At 39.7% G+C, this 20,230-nt stretch overlaps 1 protein-coding gene across 1 annotated transcript in view; it reads right to left on the bottom strand.

Moving 5' to 3' along the window:
* npm1b (nucleophosmin 1b) overlaps nt 1–14,084 on the bottom strand; it is a 60,463-nt gene extending 46,379 nt beyond the window's left edge. The window contains exons 1-7 of the mRNA XM_057850408.1: nt 13,987–14,084; nt 13,652–13,734; nt 12,590–12,709; nt 12,409–12,502; nt 7,220–7,311; nt 5,068–5,123; nt 4,932–4,992 (exon numbers count right to left, since the gene is read on the bottom strand). Coding sequence (XP_057706391.1) covers nt 4,932–4,992; nt 5,068–5,123; nt 7,220–7,311; nt 12,409–12,502; nt 12,590–12,709; nt 13,652–13,734; nt 13,987–14,035 — 555 coding nt within the window. The 5' untranslated portion in view covers nt 14,036–14,084. The remainder of the gene's footprint in view (nt 1–4,931; nt 4,993–5,067; nt 5,124–7,219; nt 7,312–12,408; nt 12,503–12,589; nt 12,710–13,651; nt 13,735–13,986) is intronic.
* Nucleotides 14,085–20,230: the final 6,146 nt, after the last annotated feature.

The following is a 20,230-nucleotide window of genomic DNA, read 5'->3' as shown; positions in this document are numbered from 1 at the left end:
AATAAATGATTGAAAAAAACATACAATGCAAGTTCTGGATTTTTTCTAGATTATGTCTCTATGAGTGGAAATGAAACTATGGAAACTATGATTGAAATTTCAGACCTCTATTTTCAAAATGGGTGAACTTGTAAAATCACAACGGGTGCAAATAATTCTGCTCCTCATTGTATAATCCAGTGCGACTTATATGTTTTCTTCCCCTCTTCATTGTGCATTTTGGCTGGTGTGGCTTATACTTGTGTGTAACATATAATCCGAAAAATACGGTACATCAAGTGGCAATCAAACCTCGCACACTTACATACCCACATACACAGCAGAACCCCAAAACTATCAACTCACTAGTTCAATAATTAAGAAAATACTATCAAATGCGGCATACCGACAACACCAAGCCATCACAAGATCATGTCATGACAACAAAGCCCCATTCTTACAAACAGCCTTTAACTTTGTAGGTGCCAACATGCATTTACATGTATTCAAATCTAACCAAAGTCAATCAACGGCAACTACAGATCAATATTCTGAAGCAACAACATAGAAAGGGTCTTTTTTTTTTTTTTTTTTTTTTTTTAACTTCAATAGAGTCCTGTGATGGAATGATTCTCTGTTGTAGCTAGACATGTGCAGATTACCCATTTTAAGGTATAGCGTGGTATTAAAAAAAAAAAACGTCACTGTTTCAAAACCGCAACAATTTTCTGTCATACTATCCCTACGGTATTGGCTATTTTTCATGTCCCAAAAATGCAGGGAGAAATCCCTCGCTTGGAGCTGCAAGGCTCAACCCTCCCCCACCGGTTGTTGCTCAGTGTCATTGAGTCAGCTGTGCTACATGATGGCTGGAGGAGGTGAAACTCCTGAACTTTTTCCCCTATTGACGAAAACGAAATCGCTGGTATTGGAATACTTCGACTACAGAAAAGTTACAGTCGCGGCTTAAAGGAGGAAGGCCAACCGACATGTAAAACATGTTTTCATAGGGTGGTTGCCGAGGAGGCAATACCTCCATTATGATTTCGCATTTGTACAAAATTAAAGGTTAGTAAACAATGTCATGAATGTTTCCCACCAGCTACGAGAGTTAACTCCAGCGTGTTTAGCGTGTCTAGTGGTGGTAAAACTTTAAAACTTTATATATTCTCTCCGGCAAGTGTCTGTGTTGAGAAAGAGTGTGTGTATAATGGAAACATGATACGAGTCATACACACGTGCCTTTTATGGAAAATAATTCAATTATTTTTGTTCTGATGGTAATAATTTTTAGCTGTGACTGTAGGTTTAGGCTCACCAAGAGAACTGCATTTATTTTAATTTTATTTAGAATATATCATATATATATTTGTTTTATTTCAACATAACAATATACTTATGTTTCGATTTGCTAATATGATTTGGAGAAAAAAAATTCTGTTCAATGATTAAAAAAAAAAAAAAAAAAAAGTTTTTTCCAACTACAATAGCTCAGAGTAACACATTTTAGACCTGTAATTACAATACCGTGATACCGTAAAACCGTGATATTTTGGCTAAAGGTTGTCATACAGTCAGAATCTCTAACCGGCACATGCCTAGTTGTAGCAATGAATCATCAAGCTCTTGTAAATGCGTTAATTCCAAATTCTGCAGACATGTTTCATAAACCCAGAGCTAAATGAATAAGCAACGAATGTTCATAATTATTGAAAAAGGTAAAGACAATTTGAATTAAATTGAATTGAATTTAAAACCAATATCCAATCCTTCCTTTCCAGTTGTGTTAGAATTTAACATCAATTTAGGATGTTCTAATGTATCTTGCCGATACAGATTAATGCGCATTTACTACAAATACCTGTCTAAAGCATACATTTTTACATATAGGTGTGAGTGTAGGAATGAAATGGGGCCGTCCCGCTTGTGTGACAGTGAGAATTCCCGTAGATTACAGAGGAGAAATACGATCATTACACCGAGCGCACCCTGTATTTTACTCGGCGAAAACAGGTGGGTACAAGTGCGAACAGGATGAAAAAGTTCCATGTTTTTGCCTCGAACAGAGGGGGGAAAAAAGCAGGTCTACGGTCAGTGGGTGCAGAAGTGATAGGCGGGGCTTGAGGCAATTGAAGTGTTGCCACAGGATACGTGCGCTTTGTGGGAGTTTAAATGATGCCGAAGACCAAAGGGCTTGAGACAGAACTGCATCTGTGTGCCCAAATCGCTGCCTATGCTGACACCAAGTGGACAACCAAAGACTAACGGCCGTTTTGGACATGCAGCTTTGCTTTAACCCTTTTAGGGACAGTGGTCACTACAGTAGAAAGCTATCAAAAGTTGACACTTAAGACCTTTAACATTCTATAGAGCAAGTGAATATTTTGGTCAATAAAAAAACATATAAAAAAAAACACTTAACAGAAAAGGCATGCCATGATGGTGATAGACGTCCAATTCATTTAAACTGGGAACAGTGGCTATGAATTAGAGCTGGGAATCTTTGGGCACCTGACGATTCGATTACGATTACGATTCAGAGGCTCCGATTCGATTATAAAACGATTATTGATGCATCCCCCTCCTTTTTTTTTTTTCCCCCCAATGTTTTGTACATTAGTTCCAAAATTGTTCAAAAATACTCTCAGGCTAAACCAAACTACTATTTCAGTATCAAGTTAACATATAGCAGTAAAAAAATACAAAAATAACAGTAAATAAAAAACTCCAGTCCCCATTCTGTATCAGCAGCTTTAAACTACATTCAATTAATTTAATGTTGTGAATCAACCGTTAAAGTTGTTAAAATTGCTCCCGTTATTCCATAATTTCCCTTTTGTCTACTTTCGACATGTGAAAGTTTTAAAACTATTTTAAAGATAGATTCAAGTCAATATTTTACCGATTTAGGAGTATTTTAGATAAAAAGTTAATTAGGTTTGCTTGGAAGGTTCGCTGCAACAGCCTTGCAGGGAAGTGTACTGCTTTAAGATGGCGGCCGTTTACTAACGCCCGCATCTAGCTTTTTGTAGATGTGCTGCTAACGCTACCCAATCGATATTGCATCTAGTCCTATATAAATGATATCTAGCGTAACATTATGTGGATGTACTTTGTAGCAGCTTTTTGGCAGCAGTCAGGTATGTTGTTGTGTTTTTTATCTCGTGGCATGGGTTGAGCTAGAGCCGTGAGTTGAGCATTGGCATTACCCGAGGGGCCGGGTAATGAGAAGCATGATGTTTAGCTACTCTTGCTCCGTTCCTCATTGTCCTGAAGACCGCGCGGCGCGCTGAGTGTGTTGTACTTCCGCTTTACTTGGCATATTTCAATAATCGGAATTTGGATGTTTGTGAATCGTTCTCGAATCTTCCACGGCCGAATCGCGAATAATCTAAGAATCGGAAATTTTGCACACCTCTACTATGAATGCTGACGTTTTAGTCCATTTTGACTGGGAGGGTCATCCGCCCCTCCCAGTCAAAATGGATTTGACATCTTGTGCCGTCAATGGAAGCCACTAAGGCTACGTTCATGCTACAGGTCTTAATGCACGAATCCGATTTTTTCGTTTTTTTCCGACTCGAGTGAGGCATTAACTTGACGGTCTGAACGTGACAAGTCGCATGGAACTGGACCATTTCAAATCCGATCTGGGTGACTTTCGTATGTGGTTCAAATCCGATCTGGGCCACATTTTTCCAGACTGTCGCGGCGGTCTGTACTGTCCAATCTCTCAAATCGGAATTCATGCAGCAATTACGTCACCAAAAAGTGGGAGAGACGCTACGGTAGCAGTGCAGCTGTGCGTCATTAGCGCCTAGCTTGCCTTGAACACGGCTTTTTAGGAAGGGTCGGACTTGACAACAGTCATAAAAAAAATAAAAATGGGTTGAGGATAAGCCTGAGAATGATCGGTTTTCTGTCTGCTCCATATAAGCAATATTTCAACATTGCTTACACGGCCGAGAGTCGGGGCAAACTGCCAGTATGTGCGTGTGACATGCACGGACAATGCTTGCATGCTATCGATCCATATACTTTGAATATAAGCCTAACTGGGATTATTTATGTCTGTTATTTGTGTCCTCTTTTTAAAAAGCAAAATATGATATCCCTGGAATGATGGATAACAACCAGTGTGTGGTCATTTGTTTTGATGCTTCTGTGCATTTGGGTCGTCTTGCTCAGCACGTGTCGGACTGCGAATTAGTGCGCGTACGTAATACTTGAATGGTCTCAATGGACAAAGGCAGTCTGAATGGGCACACCAAAAAAAAAAACAGATATGACAAAAAATCGGATTTGTGCATTAAGACCTGTAGTATGAACATAGCCTAAGTGCCCTGTAAGGGTTAAAATAATAAATCATAATTCATGCATGAAAGGGTTAACCATGTCTTGCCAAATGTATCACATTTGATACCCTTAGAATTTCATGATTTTGAGACTAATTCAGAATTTTGAAATATCTTTCCTCAAAAGAAAAAATAATGGATGCAACATGTCAACTCATGCAACTGCAGGTTCCATGAGAAAAAAACAAAAACAAACAAAAACAGTATTTCGCAAGGGTTGTAGATATTAGAGCGCTTATTATACATATATATATATATATATATATATTTTTTTTTTTTTTTACAAATTTGAAAAAAAGGTTTCATAAAGACCTTATTTTTCAAATTTTATGATTCTCTGACAATTGCTTCATATTGCAGACATTAAAGGGTTAAACCAAGCTACACACTTTTACATGTAGGGAAAAAAGTGAACACTAATATTTTGTGATTTTAGTTGTGCTGTTGTGGTGCATATCACCAAGAAAAATTAGTCAATGTGGAAAAAAAATATCACTGTCAAACTTTGATTTGAATAATCTATGGAATGGCGCAACTAAACCTCAATAACTATTCACACGCACGCACAAACAAAATTACCAAATAGATCAGTCTGACCTTTTTTGTGCTCTTCTGGGGCGTGGCTTCATTTTCATCACTGTCATCATCTTCATCATCACTGCAGAATAACAAAAAGAAATATGAAACTTGAGGCTGATAACATGGACTCGTCATAAATAATACTAAAACATACTCGTCATCGTCATCATCCTCATCGCTGTCTTCCTCGGAGTCCATCTTGAGCTTTTTCTGCAAAGCAAATAAAGGAATATAGCAGATTTGCATTTTTAAACGTACAGTGCTGGCCAAAAGTATTGGCACCCCTGCAATTCTGTCAGATAATGTTCAATTTCTCCCAGAAAATGATTGCAATTACGAATGCTTTGGTGGTAATATCTTCATTTATTTTGCTTGCAATGAAAAAAACACAAAAGACAACAGAAAAAAATGAAATCATTATCATTTCACACAAAACTCCAAAAATGGGCCGGACAAAAGTATTGGCACCCTTTGAAAAATCATGTGATGCTTCTCTAATTTGTGTAATTAACAGCACCTCTTACTTACCTGTTGCACATAACAGGCGGTGGCAATAACTAAATCTCACTTGCCAGTTAAAATGGATTAAAGTTGACAACCTCTGTCCTGTGTACTTCTGTGTACCACATTGAGCATGGAGAAAAGAAAGAAGACCAAAGAACTGTCTGAGGACCTGAGAAGCAAAATTGTGGGGAAGCATGGGCAATCTCAAGGCTACAAGTCCATCTCCAAAGACCTGAATGTTCCTGTGTCTACAGTGTGCAGTGTCATCAATAAGTGTAAAGCCCATGGCATTGTGGCTAACCTCCCTAGATGTAGGCGGAAAAGAAAAATTAACGAGAGATTCAACAAATATTGTGCGGATGGTGGATAAAGAACCTCGACTAACATCCAAACAAGTTCAAGCTGTCCTGCAGTCCGAGGGTACAACAGTGTCAACCCGTACTATCCGTCGGCGTCTGAATGAAAAGGGACTCTATGGTAGGATACCCAGGAAGACCCCACTTCTGACCCAGAGACATAAAAAAAGCCAGCTTATCTGAGAAAGCCAAAAAATGTTTTGGAAGAATGTTCTCTGGTCAGATAAGATAAAAGTAGAGGTGCACGATAATTATCGGTCCGATAAAAGGAATAATAAATCAGATAAGATAATAAATTATCGGCCCTATTAATATTTTTTGCACGGTGTCGGATTGGGATTTGTGCGTTTGTTTCCACTCCTGTTTTTCCAGTATGCAAAGTTTTGTTACTGTCTTTGTTTTGTTCATTATAATAATGTTCATGTCATCATGAAAATTCTGGTTCGGTCAAAGGCAAATCAAAGCTGAATCAACCACTAGTATTTTTGACCTGTAGGTGTTCAAAAACTCAGGTGACTATACATTGAAAAATTATAGATATATTATCGGTTATCGTATCGGTATCGGCCTTGAGGAGCAGGAAGTTATTGATGTCGGTTTCAAAAAATGGATATCGTGCACCCCTAGATGAAAGTAGAGCTTTTTGGGAAAAGACATCAACATAGAGTTTACAGAAAAAAAAACGAGGCCTTTAAAGAAAAGAACACGGTCCCCGCAGTCAAACATGGCGGAGGTTCCCTGAGGTTTTGGGGTTGCTTTACTGCATCTGGCACTGGACTGCTTGACCGTATGCATGGCATTATAAAGTCTAAAGACTACAAACAAATTTTGCAGCATAATGTAGGGACCAGTGTGAGAAAGCTGGGTCTCCCTCAGAGGTCATGAGTCTTCCAGCAAGACAATGACTAAAAACACACTTCAAAAAGCACTAGAAAATGGTTTGAGAGAAAGCACTGGGGACTTCTAAAGTGGCCAGCAATTAGTCAAGACCTGAATCCCATAGAATACCTGTGGACAGATCAGAAAATAGCAGTTTGGAGAAGGCACCCTTCAAATCTCAGAGACCTGGAGCAGTTGGCCAAAGAAGAATGGGCTAAAATTCCAGCAGAGCATTGTAAGAAACTCATTGATGGATACCGGAAGCGGTTGTTTGCAGTTATTTTGTCTAAAGGTTGGGCTACCAAGTATTAGGCTGAGGGTGCCAATACTTTTGTCCAGCCCATTTTTGGAGTTTTGTGTAAAATGATAATGATCCCCCCCCATTCACTTTTGTGTTTTTTCATTGCAAGCAAAATAAATGACGATATTACTACCAAAGCATTTGTAATTGCTATCATTTTAGAAATTGAGCATTATCTGACAGAATTGAAGGGGTGCCAATAATTTTGGCCAGCAGTGTAGCTTCTTTTAATGAGTATTTCTAAAACAAATGTTTGAAAGCGCTACCAGTGAGGACTTTTTCCCCATCATCTGACCAGCTGGACGCTTCACCGGCGATGAGTTGTGTTCTTCCTCTTCGTTGTCTGAATCTTTCACACCTTAAAACCAAAACCAAAAGAAGTCTTCAATTAAGATTTACATGACGTGTCTAAATCAGTGATCATCAATCATTCATCCTTTTTTTAATATACTGTAGCGTTTATACTAGGGCTGCAGCTATCGAATATTTTAGTAATCGAGTAATCGACTGAAAATTCTATCGATTAATCGAGTAATCGGATAAACCAAATATATTTTTAGGTGAAGAGCAATTATACATATACATGAGAAAACAAGACGTTTCATCTAATATTGAACCATTTTCAGTCACTCAATGTCTTTATTTTCGATGTATATTGTTGAAAACAGCCAACAATTGCATCTCAGGTGTAACTAGTTTAAAAAAAAAAAAAAAAGACTAATTCACTGCTTTCACTCAAAAAACTTTTAGATCTTATTAATATATATATATATATATATATATATATATATATATATCTTACCTAAAAATGCCGTTACGCTTGATAACACACATCACTTAAAAGTTAGGATTTTTTTCCCCACGTGTTTCAATTGAATTTCTCTTTGTGTCAAGCCATTTTTAAGTTCTAGTTAAGTTTTAAGTTAGTCTAAACTGTAAGTCCTGATAGGATTTTGAGTTTTTGCAGTGCATGATTAAGTTTTTATTTTACACCCTCATCACTCCACAATGCTATGTTATGTTAAAGCCTGTATGTAAGACACGTGAGCCACGCATCGACAGTGGTCATAATTAATTGAAACCTAGCCCTCCGCAGGGCTAACGTTCCGTGAGCTAGTAGCGACAGTAACGTTAATCTTATTTATTAGCGCTTAGCGCTCTTTATTTGCGTTTAGCGCTGTACTGCTTTAAGATGGCGGCTGTTTACAAACGCTGCCCAGACGCGGCCGAGTCTGTCATTTCGCATCTAGTTCAACATACATGTGATCTCTATGAGACGCGCCAGACGCTGCCTGTTACCAATGTAGCATTGTGCAAGCTAGTATTTAGCAACGTCGGCGTCGTTTGTGGCGGCTGTCGGCTGCGGTAAGTTTTTTTTTTCCTTTCTTTCTCTCTGCACGTGACAGCGCGTTGTCCCGCATTAAAAGTAGTCCTAGCAAAACGTGATGCTTAGAGCTGTCAAAATAAACGATTACTCGAGGTGAATAAAATTACTCGGATCAGTTTTTAAACTCGAGTTACTCGAGTTGCTCGAGTACTCGTTTCAGCTCTAGTTTATACTCATGAAGCGTGTCACTACCCAATCGTGACAGGCTACTGGATCGCAATTGATTGCTACTGCGCATGCCCGAACCGACGCCATTTTCTCTCAAGTGATGACGGCAGATATAGATATCTACGTTATAAATTCAACAATAGATATAATTTTTTTAAACTTTCGTTGGGTGATAATGGTCTCTGAGTGGTTTACTTGGGATGAGGAGGGAGGAAGACTTTAAACTGCACTGTTTAAATTCTTGAAATACATTAAGTTTATGTATAGATCTTGAGGGTGAAGGCATGGACGCTACATATTCTTGTACACTAGATGGCGGTCTGCAGCTGAAAGTTGCTTGCAATCCGCCGATAATCAAAATACTTTTTTTAATGTGCCGCGATGTCCGTAAGCTTATTTATATGTATGTTAAATTCAGACATATAAAAACCGAATTATTCAAATCAGATGTCAGATCATTCCAAGAATAATTAATTTGTATGTCCGAATGTCTTGCGCTTATGAGCATAAAACCATCAGGGGAAGTGCAGCGCGGTCACGTAACAGCTTGTCGCAATTGGCTAGTCATACAGCGCATGCGCGTTCAAATTCTTCTTCTTGGAATCAGTTTCCAGGTGCATACAGCCACCTAATGAACAAAATGTGCAGCACCGATTCCTCCACCCTTACAATTTCTACATCAACTTAATGTCTTTCAAGAATTTAAAAAGTGCTTTCTTTACATACCTAATTGTCTTCCTCCCGCCTCACCCCAATTAAACCCTTCAGAGACAATTCACACTGTTAAAAATAAACCAAAAACTCTATTTAAACTTTACAGATTTTGTTATAACATACAAGACTTTTAAGATAGCTATAGCTTAACTCATTTGCTCCCAGAAACGTATGAATACGTTCTATTTTTAAATGCTCAACTCTCCCACAAACGTATTTATATGTCTTTTGCGTTTTTTTTTTTTAATAAGAAGCATATATAGCTTCCGCTGTATCTGAGAAACAAAGAACAACGCTCCAAACCTATTTTAAAGCAATAAAACTGGCCACTGGAGGGCAGTTCCGCATTTTGGAAGGCCAGGCAACCCGATTCAACAGCAGTGAACGGCCGGGCAGCGTTGTCAGAGCGCTGGCAACATGAGCCTAGGCGGCGCTCCGACCGGACAAAACAACGTGAGGACGCCTGGGACGCCAGGCGCTGGGCGACCGTGCAATACGAGTGAAACCCCCCGTGGAGCGGCTCGCCAAGCATACCCCGCAGAAATGCAAAAATAATCCATCTTTGTGAGACAGACAACGATGAGGGAAAAGTTTACACAGCTGACGTGGCGACAACGGCGTCATCTCGGTGACAAACAGTCATCTCTTAGTAGTCCTGTGTGCATAAATTGTTACGTTGCTATCTAAAGCTCTATTTGTCTGGTTGTTCATGGTATTTTGTAAAAGACAAAAAATTACATTATTAAAACATTATTCAGATGTTTGGAATGTAACTAATGCAAAAAATAGCTTTGTTAAAGTCAAACTTATGTTTGAAATGTATGCGTTTACAAAAAGCTCATTTTCTCAGTTTTTTCATCAGAAATTGGAAAATTGCTCCAACTAATTATTTTCTAATGCTGATTTCTAAAGAATGGAAAAAGATACGAACTTACTTTTTTTTTTGTGCTGAAAGAAGAGAGTCTAATCTTTCTTTTGGTGGGTTCCAAGTTTATATAGCAATAGAACATAATTTTCTGTGGGCCTTGCTCTGGTGAAAATGGCTGGGAGTAAAAGAGTTAACTAGCCTTTTTGATTAGTCTTGGATAAGATATATGTAAGAAAGTATTACTGTAAAAATGAACGAAGGCTTTAGAGTCCCATATTTGCATATGTGAGTATACTTTGAGTTCATTTTCTACACATGTACATTAAAAGGGTTTCAACATTTGAAGGCGTTGTGTGTCCTTCTATTTACGGCATTATCATGGGATGGTTTAAAAAAAATTTAAAAATCATCACCCCTCCCCAAAAAGAGACAAATATATATTTTTATTGTTTAATCCAACACATACAGTGGGGCAAATAAGTATTTAGTCAACCACTAATTGTGCAAGTTCTCCCACTTGCAAATATTAGAGAGGCCTGTAATTGTCAACATGGGTAAACCTCAACCATGTGAGACAGAATGTGAAAAAAAAAAAGCCAGAAAATCACATTGTCTGATTTTTAAAGAATTTATTTGCAAATCATGGTGGAAAATAAGTATTTGGTCAATACCAAAAGTTCATCTCAATACTTTGTTATGTACCCTTTCTTAGCAATAACGGAAACCAAACGTTTTCTGTAACTCTTCACAAGCTTTTCACACACTGTTGCTGGTATTTTGTCCCATTCCTTCATGCAGATCTCTACTAGAGCAGTGATGTTTTGGGGCTGTCGTTGGGCAACACGGACTTTCAATTCCCTCCACAGATTTTCTATGGGGTTGAGATCTGGAGACTGGCTAGGCCACTCCAGGACCTTGAAATGCTTCTTACGAAGCCACTCCTTTGTTGCCCTGGCTGTGTGTTTGGGATCATTGTCATGCTGAAAGACCCAGCCATGTCTCATCTTCAATGGCCTTGCTGATGGAAGGATATTTTCACTCAGAATCTCTCGATACATGGCCCCATTCATTCTTTCCTTTACACAGATCAGTCGTCCTGGTCCCTTTGCAGAAAAACAGCCCCAAAGCATGATGTTTCCACCCCCATGCTTCACATTGGGTATGGTGTTCTTCGGATGCAATTCAGTATTCTTTCTCCTCCAAACACAAGAACCTGTGTTTCTACCAAAAAGATCTATTTTGGTTTCATAACACATTCTCCCAGTCCTCTTCTGGATCATCCAAATGCTCTCTAGCAAACCGCAGACGGTTCTGGACGTTTACTTTCTTCAGCAGGAGCACACGTCTGGCAGTGCAGGATTTGAGTCCCTGGCGGCGGATTGTGTTACTGATATTAGCCTTTGTTACTGTGGTCCCAGCTCTCTGTAGGTCATTCACTAGGTCCCCCCGTGTGGTTCTGGGATTTTTGCACACCGTTCTTGTTATCATTTTGACGCCACGGGGTGAGATCTTGCATGGAGCCCCAGATCGAGGGAGATTATCAGTGGTCTTGTATGTCTTCCATTTTCTAATAATTGCTCCCACAGTTGATTTCTTTACACCAAGCGTTTTACCTATTGCAGATTCAGTCTTCCCAGCTTGGTGCAGATCTACAATTTTGTCTCTTGTGTCCTTCCACAGCTCTTTGGTCTTGGCCATAGTGGAGTTTGGAGTGTGACTGACTGAGGTTGTGGACAGGTGTCATTTATACCGATAATAAGTTAAAACAGGTGCCATTAATACAGGTAACGAGTGGAGCCTTGTTAGAAGACGTTAGACCTCTTTGACAGCCAGAAATGTTGCTTGTTTGTAGGCGACCAAATACTTATTTTCCACTCTAATTTGGAAATAAATTCTTTAAAAATCAAACAATGTCATTTTCTGTTTTTTTCCCCTCCACATTCTGTCTCTCATGGTTGAGGTTTACACATGTTGACAATTACAGGCCTCTCTAATCTTTTCAAGTAGGAGAACTTGCACAATTGGTGGTTGACTAAATACTTATTTGCCCCACTGTACATATCTAAATCTGCCCTCATCCCTCAAAAGAAAATGCCGTCTGTTCGCGCATGGGCAGTAGCAATCTGTCGCGATCCAGTAGCCCATCATGATCGTGTGATGACAAAGCGTGTCCACTGTGCTACTGTTCTTGAACAGTCAATGTGTAATCAATGTATGCTTGAAATTACACAATTTTGACTCGCCTATATTTTGATTTTCTTTGCCCAGTTCATATTTTTCAAACTGCATGTGAAAAGATCTGAATTGTAAACACTTACTGACAAAATGCTGTCCGCTAATGTGCACTGGTCCGGAACCTGACAGAAGACGCAAAGTTACTGGCGGCGTGATCTCAAATCCGCCTAAACCCATCTAGGAGATGAATAAGACATCTTTATTAAACTATTCAGAAAGAAATATACACAATCTAAAGGTCAAAATGTACTTTGTGTAACTCACCGAAGGCAGGACAGATGGCTTCAGCATAACCAGTGGTACTTTGGTGGCCTTTCCATCATAAGTCAGGGCCTCCACCTCCACCATGTGGAATTTGTCTTCAGCCTCTGCTCCCAGGCAGGCCTGGAACAGAAGCAGGATTTAGAATTCAAAAGGGGTGATAACTATTTCTTGGTAATGCATTTCTTTGAGGTTGTAGGCTCCTCAGGTAGCCTTTTCCCCATAAAAAAAGCTGAACAAAGACGTCTGTTTTTCAGTCATCTTCGCTAACGTGTGGGCTTATTATATCCGGGAACAAATCTGATACGCCAACGTCATTATCGAGACCTGGTAGCAAATGCACTGTAGACCATTACCGGTGCTCTGCAATTACCCACTATTTTTGTTTTTATTGAGTTACTTAATTACCTTTTCATTGCCTCAAAAATTTGTTTTGCATGTATTTCCATTTCATACTTTTTTTAAACCATTGTGTTTTCTTGAAAGCAGTGTTGATTTATTGACCACATTAGTCACGTAGCATATTTAAAATGTCCTAATTTGACATAACTACATGTAAGTATTTTCTTAAGTCATTTTTTTGTGCCTGTATGCATCTAAACAAAACAAGTTGAAAGCGCACGGTAGTACTTTGAGTGTCAAATTAGATTTTCCTCGTCTAGGTTTCGATGTAGGACATTTTGGCAGAACACCAGTCCCCGGCCTGGCGGTTGCCCTCCGTTCTCCTTGTACCCACTTGGGGTTTTGTGCCTTATGACTGGTCGGTGTTAAGTCATAGTATGCTAAACTCAACTGGGATTGACTGCTGCTCACTAAATGAGGAAAACTATGATATTTACATGGAGGTGCAATGTCTTATTTGAAGTTGTCACTTTCCCATTGATTCTCCCATTATGATCACGTGACTATTACAAAAAAAAAAAAAAAAAGATGGCGGACTCCAAGTTGGCGCCCATTCAATTGTGTGTCTGCACAGCTCTCCAAGCAACCAACTATTCACGCACTGTTCAGAACTTCTGTTCAATATATATGCCTAAATAATTTACTTCAAATTGCACTCCTTACCGCTTTAAGGGACAGCTGTTGCTCCGTTTCATCGTCGTTGACGTCAACTTTGTACTCACGTTTGTCCGATTTGAGGGTACAACCTGGACAAAGACATGGGACATGTAACAAAGGATTCGTGTGTGCACGGGACGATTCAACAAACAAAGAGCGAACGCTTGAGGTAAATATTTGCCATTTTTGTGTCCTTCATACCCAGGCTGACTAACAAAAGCGCACGCTCGGGTCGGTTAAATAAACCTTTTACATTATCTGCGTGTTTTATCCAAACGTTTTATTTATCTATGGCGAAAATTCAAAATAATCGTTAACTTTTTTAAAAGGCAGGAGCTCACCAAATAAATACATTTGCGGTCTGTTCATGTCTGAAATATCGCCTTCCATCTTTGTTGTGTGTGGGTTTTACTTCCGTAGGTCACTATGATGGACGTATAGCACATTTAATGAGCGAGGAGGAGGAGGGCCAATCACGGCGCATAGAAGGCGGGACAAAGAGAATCGGACGCTCTCCTTTGAATGAACGCGAGAGGCCGCTGTCGTAAAGTAGATTAAAGTAAAGAAAAATACACTTGTCAGTCTCGTATAATGAGAAGTACAGTACTGATTCCACCTGAAAATGACTGTACAAATTCTGAGACGCACTTAAATACAAAACTTTAATTTAAATCCATACAGTGATACTCAATAAAACTTAAGAAAAAAAAGGTTGTCCATTTAACATATTGGCAGCCATAGACGGTGCTAGATGTCCAATCCACGCATGTCGGAGTGCCATTCATTCGCTGCCACCCTCACAGCAGTGGCGTCGTTAGGCCTCTTTTAGGGGGGCTTGAGCCCCCTAAAATATTCTTAAGCCCCCCTAAATAATTAGGTGTTGTTTCATTAAAAAATAAAATTACAAAAAATGATGACATTCACTATGAAGTTGCCAGAATATTGTTTTAAGTCGATAATCATGTAACTTGTCATTAATAACTTAAATATAATCATAAATCTGTCAGTTTACCCTCACTTTATAGAGTTAGGTAGATAGCCCCTTCAGTGGGTCGTTGTCAGTCAGTACAGCAGCGTGTGTGTGTACCTCTGACGCACACAGAGCAGAGCTTGAATAAATGGATGAAGGATGGACATAAGAAGGTTATTCAAGAAAGTAAGTATTTATCACTGCCTGTAGTAACAGTTAGTTAGCTCCAGACCCCAGCTAATAGCAGAATGTCCCATGTAATTAATAAACCAAATGCTCCATGTTTGACAAATAAAAACCTGGCTTGCACACTACAGACAATCGCTGCGCACGTCTTACCTTAGTTGTTTTAGCTGCTACTTAGCGGCTGCTCGCTAGATAGTCTGAAATGCATTGCGAAGGTGCTAGTAGAGTTAAGTGTGCACTTAAAGTGCCTATGACAGCAAAAAGCATGTTTTTTTTTTATATTTTCAGCGGTATTTTATGCTCCTGAATGAATTGGAGCGCTTCGATGCATGTGGAAGCGATCGCTATATTTATTTTGTTTTTTGAATCCCGCGCCATGAAAATGAGTGACTTCCGCCTCCAGTCTCGAGTTGAGAAAGAGGGCGCTGTGACGTGTATGGGAGAAGGAGTCCTCTTCACTGTCCAGCCGTACTGTTGTATGAGAAGTACTAAGGATTCAGCTGATTTTGTTGATTAATTTGTTTATTTTTCGCATCACACCAGCCGAACGGCTGCAGAAAATTTTTTCCGCACCAGGGGGAGAGGCCTGTGAGTCCTTTTGGGGTTTCAAAAGGTTCCCATTCACCGGTGGATATTGGCCAAAACAAGCCCTACTACTGTGGGACAATGGGACTTACAAGGAAGTGAGTAAACATCGTGTTTTGTATTATGTCAAATACTGGGATCATTTTAATACGTAGGTGGCTTGCATCTTGTGGTTGACATGCTCCTTGTCGACTCGGCCGACGACACCAGCAGCTTGTCGCACATCCCCCCGCCGGGAGAGCACTATACTCGGTGTATTGCCCTCTTCATGTGCCCGGTGTTCTGTCAAATTTTCAACCCAATCAGAAATTGCAACTTCGTGTTAAAAATAGCCGCGAATACTGGGATTGCAAAGTAAACAGTTCAAACTTTCTTTATATAAAGGACTATGTACTTACGTTTCACCATGGATGGGCAGGTAGAAAAGATCTCCTAAGACACGTTCTGTCTGTCATGTTGGGTGCACAACAACTGCACGCCACTCTTTGTTTATGTTGTCGCCCTGTAGTAAAGCATTATTTTTTATTATATTCATGTTGACCATGTGGCAGCTACGCGTTCCTCCGACGTCGGACGGTTTGTCCGGCGGTACTCTCCAGCTGCTTCCCCGGTGAGCTCTCCTGTCCGTAGTAGCAGGGGAACGAGCTGTAACTTGCTCTCCGCCGGGCGGGTTGCCGATCGGCGAAGACAATCAAAAAACCCCGCGGCAGTGTGACATGATTCGGGCTAGTTTTGTGTGATTTTTTCGCTTCGAAGGCGAAAATAAGACTTTGAGACATCACTCGGTTCGGGTTAGCATGTCGACTAGCTGTCACGCCTCTTGGTTTGTTTACATTCGCGGAAGCCGGGGGGCAGGGAAATCTCAAAAGCCTAACTAACTCCGGCGGCATAATATAGTGTTCAGGAGGTGTGACAGTAAAGGTGAGGTCGACAGTTTTGACCATTATGGAGTAATTTTTCCATGTCATACTGCATGAATGCATGACCATACCATTTATTTAGCAATTGGGAAAAAATACCTCCATAAAAATAATATCCTTTAAAAATATTAGAGTAGAGAGACTGAAACAATGACATTTTGCGGCTCTCGACGTCGTATTTTCCTTGTTATGACTAATTCCCCCTCAATGGGCTGCATACTAAATCAGATAAAAACCATTCTCCCGCTGACGTCATCCACCTATTGGGGACGCTAGAGTCCTATAATGGTAGGCGTGGCTAGACGGCGGATTAAAACACTAATTTCTCATCATCTGCGCTTCTCCAAATTGTTGTATATCGTCGAATCGTCTCAAAATATGGTTCAAATTCACATAATAATGCTATTTAAGACTTTTTTTATCCTGTCGTACGCACTTTAACTCTGTGCGCGTGTGTGTGTGCACATATTTATAAATTATCAATCTTTGTTAGCTGTTTGTGAAATTTTGTGCTTGTATGCTACGTTCACTTGCATCCTGGGCAACTCCTGGGGGCTAAGCCCACCCGTTCTTCATACCTATAGTGATGCCTCTGCCTTACAGTTCAAATGGATGGACGTCAGCGAATGATTAAATCATTAAAATTCATTGACACTCAAAAGAATTCAATAAAGCTTCTCCATTTAACTCATTGGCTGCCATTGACGGCGCCTGACGTCCAATCCATCTGAACAGGGAAGGTGGAGAACCCTCCCACTTCAAATGGATTACATGTCTACAAGTGAAAAAAATTATGTTTATATTCAATGTAGAAGGATTAAAAGTCACATAATTGGACCTCTATCACTGTCAGTGGTACCCAATGAGTTAAGCTACCCAAATGTGTTTGCAGACTCACAGTATACGTATGTGCTCAGTGGTGTACAATAGTACAATTTTCTCTGTTATTTATTTAGTGGCACAAAACTCAACATTCGCCAAGACCCTGTCTAATATATGTGAATCATGATGCCACTAAATATACAGTTAGGACCTCTGCATTTTCAAATACGAATGTGGCCCACGAGGGCTAATGTTTCCAAACCTCTGATCTGTTATTTTACCAAATTGCAACTTTCATTTTAGAAATAGCCCTTATAAAAGACATTTCTCGGTTGTTAAAACTGAGCTAAAAAAAAAAAAAATCCTGACAATAAAATAAGATCTCTCAAATTTTAGGACATTACTGGAGAATTATATCCTAGTAGAAATGTGTATTATGGGCTCAGTTGGCTCGAGAGCCAAATGGCAAATAAAACTCATGCAAATGTCTGCTCTCAGGCTCAGTTTATCTTATCAGCTAATACTGGCTGATTATTATTATAATATTTCTCTGTATATCTCTGCTCAAACCGAGCGTGCGAAAATCACCTTGACCGCTCCTATGTTTTAATTGCCGCTGAACCGCATCCGCTCCGAATGGAATTGTGATACGCCAGCCAGTTGAACGGCTTGTCGGTTGCCTTCACATCACAGCAGGTGTTGAGTCACACGGGGGCCAAAAGCGCCGCTTTTGACCTGACAGGAATGACTTGTCTTCACGCATGGCCAAACACTTTGAAGGGGAGCCACATCTGCATGTCAACAGCTCACTCAACGCTGCCTTTTTTTTGGGGGGGGGGGCAAGGGCTGAAATTGATATACATTTCAAGTACAGTGAACTGCTCCTTATTTGTGTTAAGTGGGACGGTTTACAGTGAAGTCACTGACAGCACTCCTAATTCAAAAGTCTTTTGCCGTCGATAGCAAAGAGTGAGTTAGTTTTTTGCTACTTCTGAACATCAAAGCGTTCTACCCACATGCAATGGGTAGTTTCAATATCATTTTGATTGGTGTTACATCAACACTGATACTTGTATTGATTCTACAGTCCCTGACAAAAGTCTTGTCGTTTATCCATTTTGTAGAAACAATTGCTAATAACCTGACTTTTAATTATTCAGTTGGTTTCAGAATGTTCAGAATGTGCATATGAAGTTTCATATGAAAGCTAAGACCCTCCCAAATGATGTTGAATGTACAAAGTTTATTTTCACTAAAAAAGGATGTATCATTTAATGACGACATAAATGTCAAATTTTGGATAGACAAAAGTTTTGTCGCCTACAGAAAGTAGTGTGAAACTTGAACAAAAAAATCTACTTCAAATACAAAAATATGTTACATAAAATACACGAATTAAGTAGTGGTGCTGTGAGTTCCAAATTTAATATTTTGTATGACTTCCATGGGCTTGAAGGACTGCATCCATGCGGTTCGGCAAGGATTAATACAATTTATTGATGAAGTCATCAGGAACATCAAAGAAAGCAATCTTGCATGCCTCCGAGAGTTTATCAACATTCTTGGGTTTCGTCTTCCATGCTTCCTCTTTCATCCTGTTCATGTCTGGTGACTGGGCTGGCCAGTCCTGGAGGATCTTGATCTTCTTTGCCTTGAAGAACTTTGAGGTAAAGATTGAAGTATGCGATGGAGCACCATCCTGCTGCAGAATCTGTCCCTTTTTATGGTTAGGAATGGAAGAGGCAGCTAAGATTTTTTGATTTTTCAGACTATTTATCTTGCCTTCCACCCTGCAGATCTCTTGCACACCCCCATACTGGATGGAACCCCAGACCATGATTTTGCCACCACCAAACTTCACTGTTTTCTGAGTGAATCTCGGATCCATGTGGGCTCCAGTCGGTCTCCTGCAATATTTGTGGCTACTTCAATGGAAGATTCATCTGAAAAATCCACCTTTTGCCACAAAACTGATTTTTCCGATATTATCAGGTAGCCGATAATATCGACTGATAAAAGCAGTTTAAAATGATATCTGATCATTTCGATATCGGCTTTTCATTATCGATTTTGGGCCAATTTGCATGTTCCCTTCAAAGTGAATGTAGAAGCCTTCAGCCTTTGTACAAGGGCTGGTCGCAGCTTAGCGCAGCAATTATGCTTATCACCATTAAATGTCTCCAAACTAAGATGCTAGGGATTTGTTATGTGAGCAGACCATTTGCATTCATGACAAAAATTAATTGAACAATAAATAATTGAAAAATAATGAATATGTTAAGTCCATGATCGCATATATCGGTTTTGTATACGATTTTCGGAGTTGGACAATATCAGCATATCGGTTATTGGTTAAAAAGTAATTATCGGACAACTAAATTGTACCAATTAGGGGTGGGAACCTCTTGGTACCTCACCATACGATACAATTTGCAATACAAAGCTCACGATAACAATGATCTCACGATATGGCGATACAACGATTATCGATACATTGGTCTGGAAACTTATACATAGAAAAACAAGCTATCTTCATCCTTCTGCTGTAAATTTATCACTAGTAGACGTCTCTTCCATTTGAACTGGGCAGCGAATGAACCACTCCCACTTCAAATTGGCTCCTCCCACTTCCATGGCCATCAGTGGTAGCCAATGCATACAACGAGGTAATATGGGCAGCCAATGCATACAACGAGGTAATATGGGCCATTTCAGGTCATTAGCTGTTGATTTTCGGTCACTTCCTGTTGATTTTGGGGCATTTCAGGATCACTTCCAGTTGATTTTGGGTTACAGAACAGGAAGTGACCCAGAAATGAAGGTTGCAGAAAATGAACCTTCATCTAATGCCGTCAATGGCAGCCAATGAGTTATTAAATGAAATGTGTTCTCTGACCAAGATGCACCCTCCCTCCTAATAAACCATGAGGAAAAATCGATTAAGATCTGAAATTGGATTCCTGCAAGAAAAAAATCTGTGCCAATAATGTCTTCTGGCGTATGACAGTTTGGAATGCTAACATGTTAATAAAGCTCAAGTTGTACAGTCTTTAAGTGTTAACAAGGGCTGCTGAGAAACTCAGTATTGCTGCTGGCATGCAA

The sequence above is a fragment of the Corythoichthys intestinalis genome, chromosome 11 (assembly GCF_030265065.1).
Source record: "Corythoichthys intestinalis isolate RoL2023-P3 chromosome 11, ASM3026506v1, whole genome shotgun sequence".
Lineage (NCBI taxonomy): Eukaryota > Metazoa > Chordata > Actinopteri > Syngnathiformes > Syngnathidae > Corythoichthys > Corythoichthys intestinalis.
Note: the sequence above shows the minus strand (reverse complement) of the source record. Positions and strands in the feature narration are given on the sequence as shown.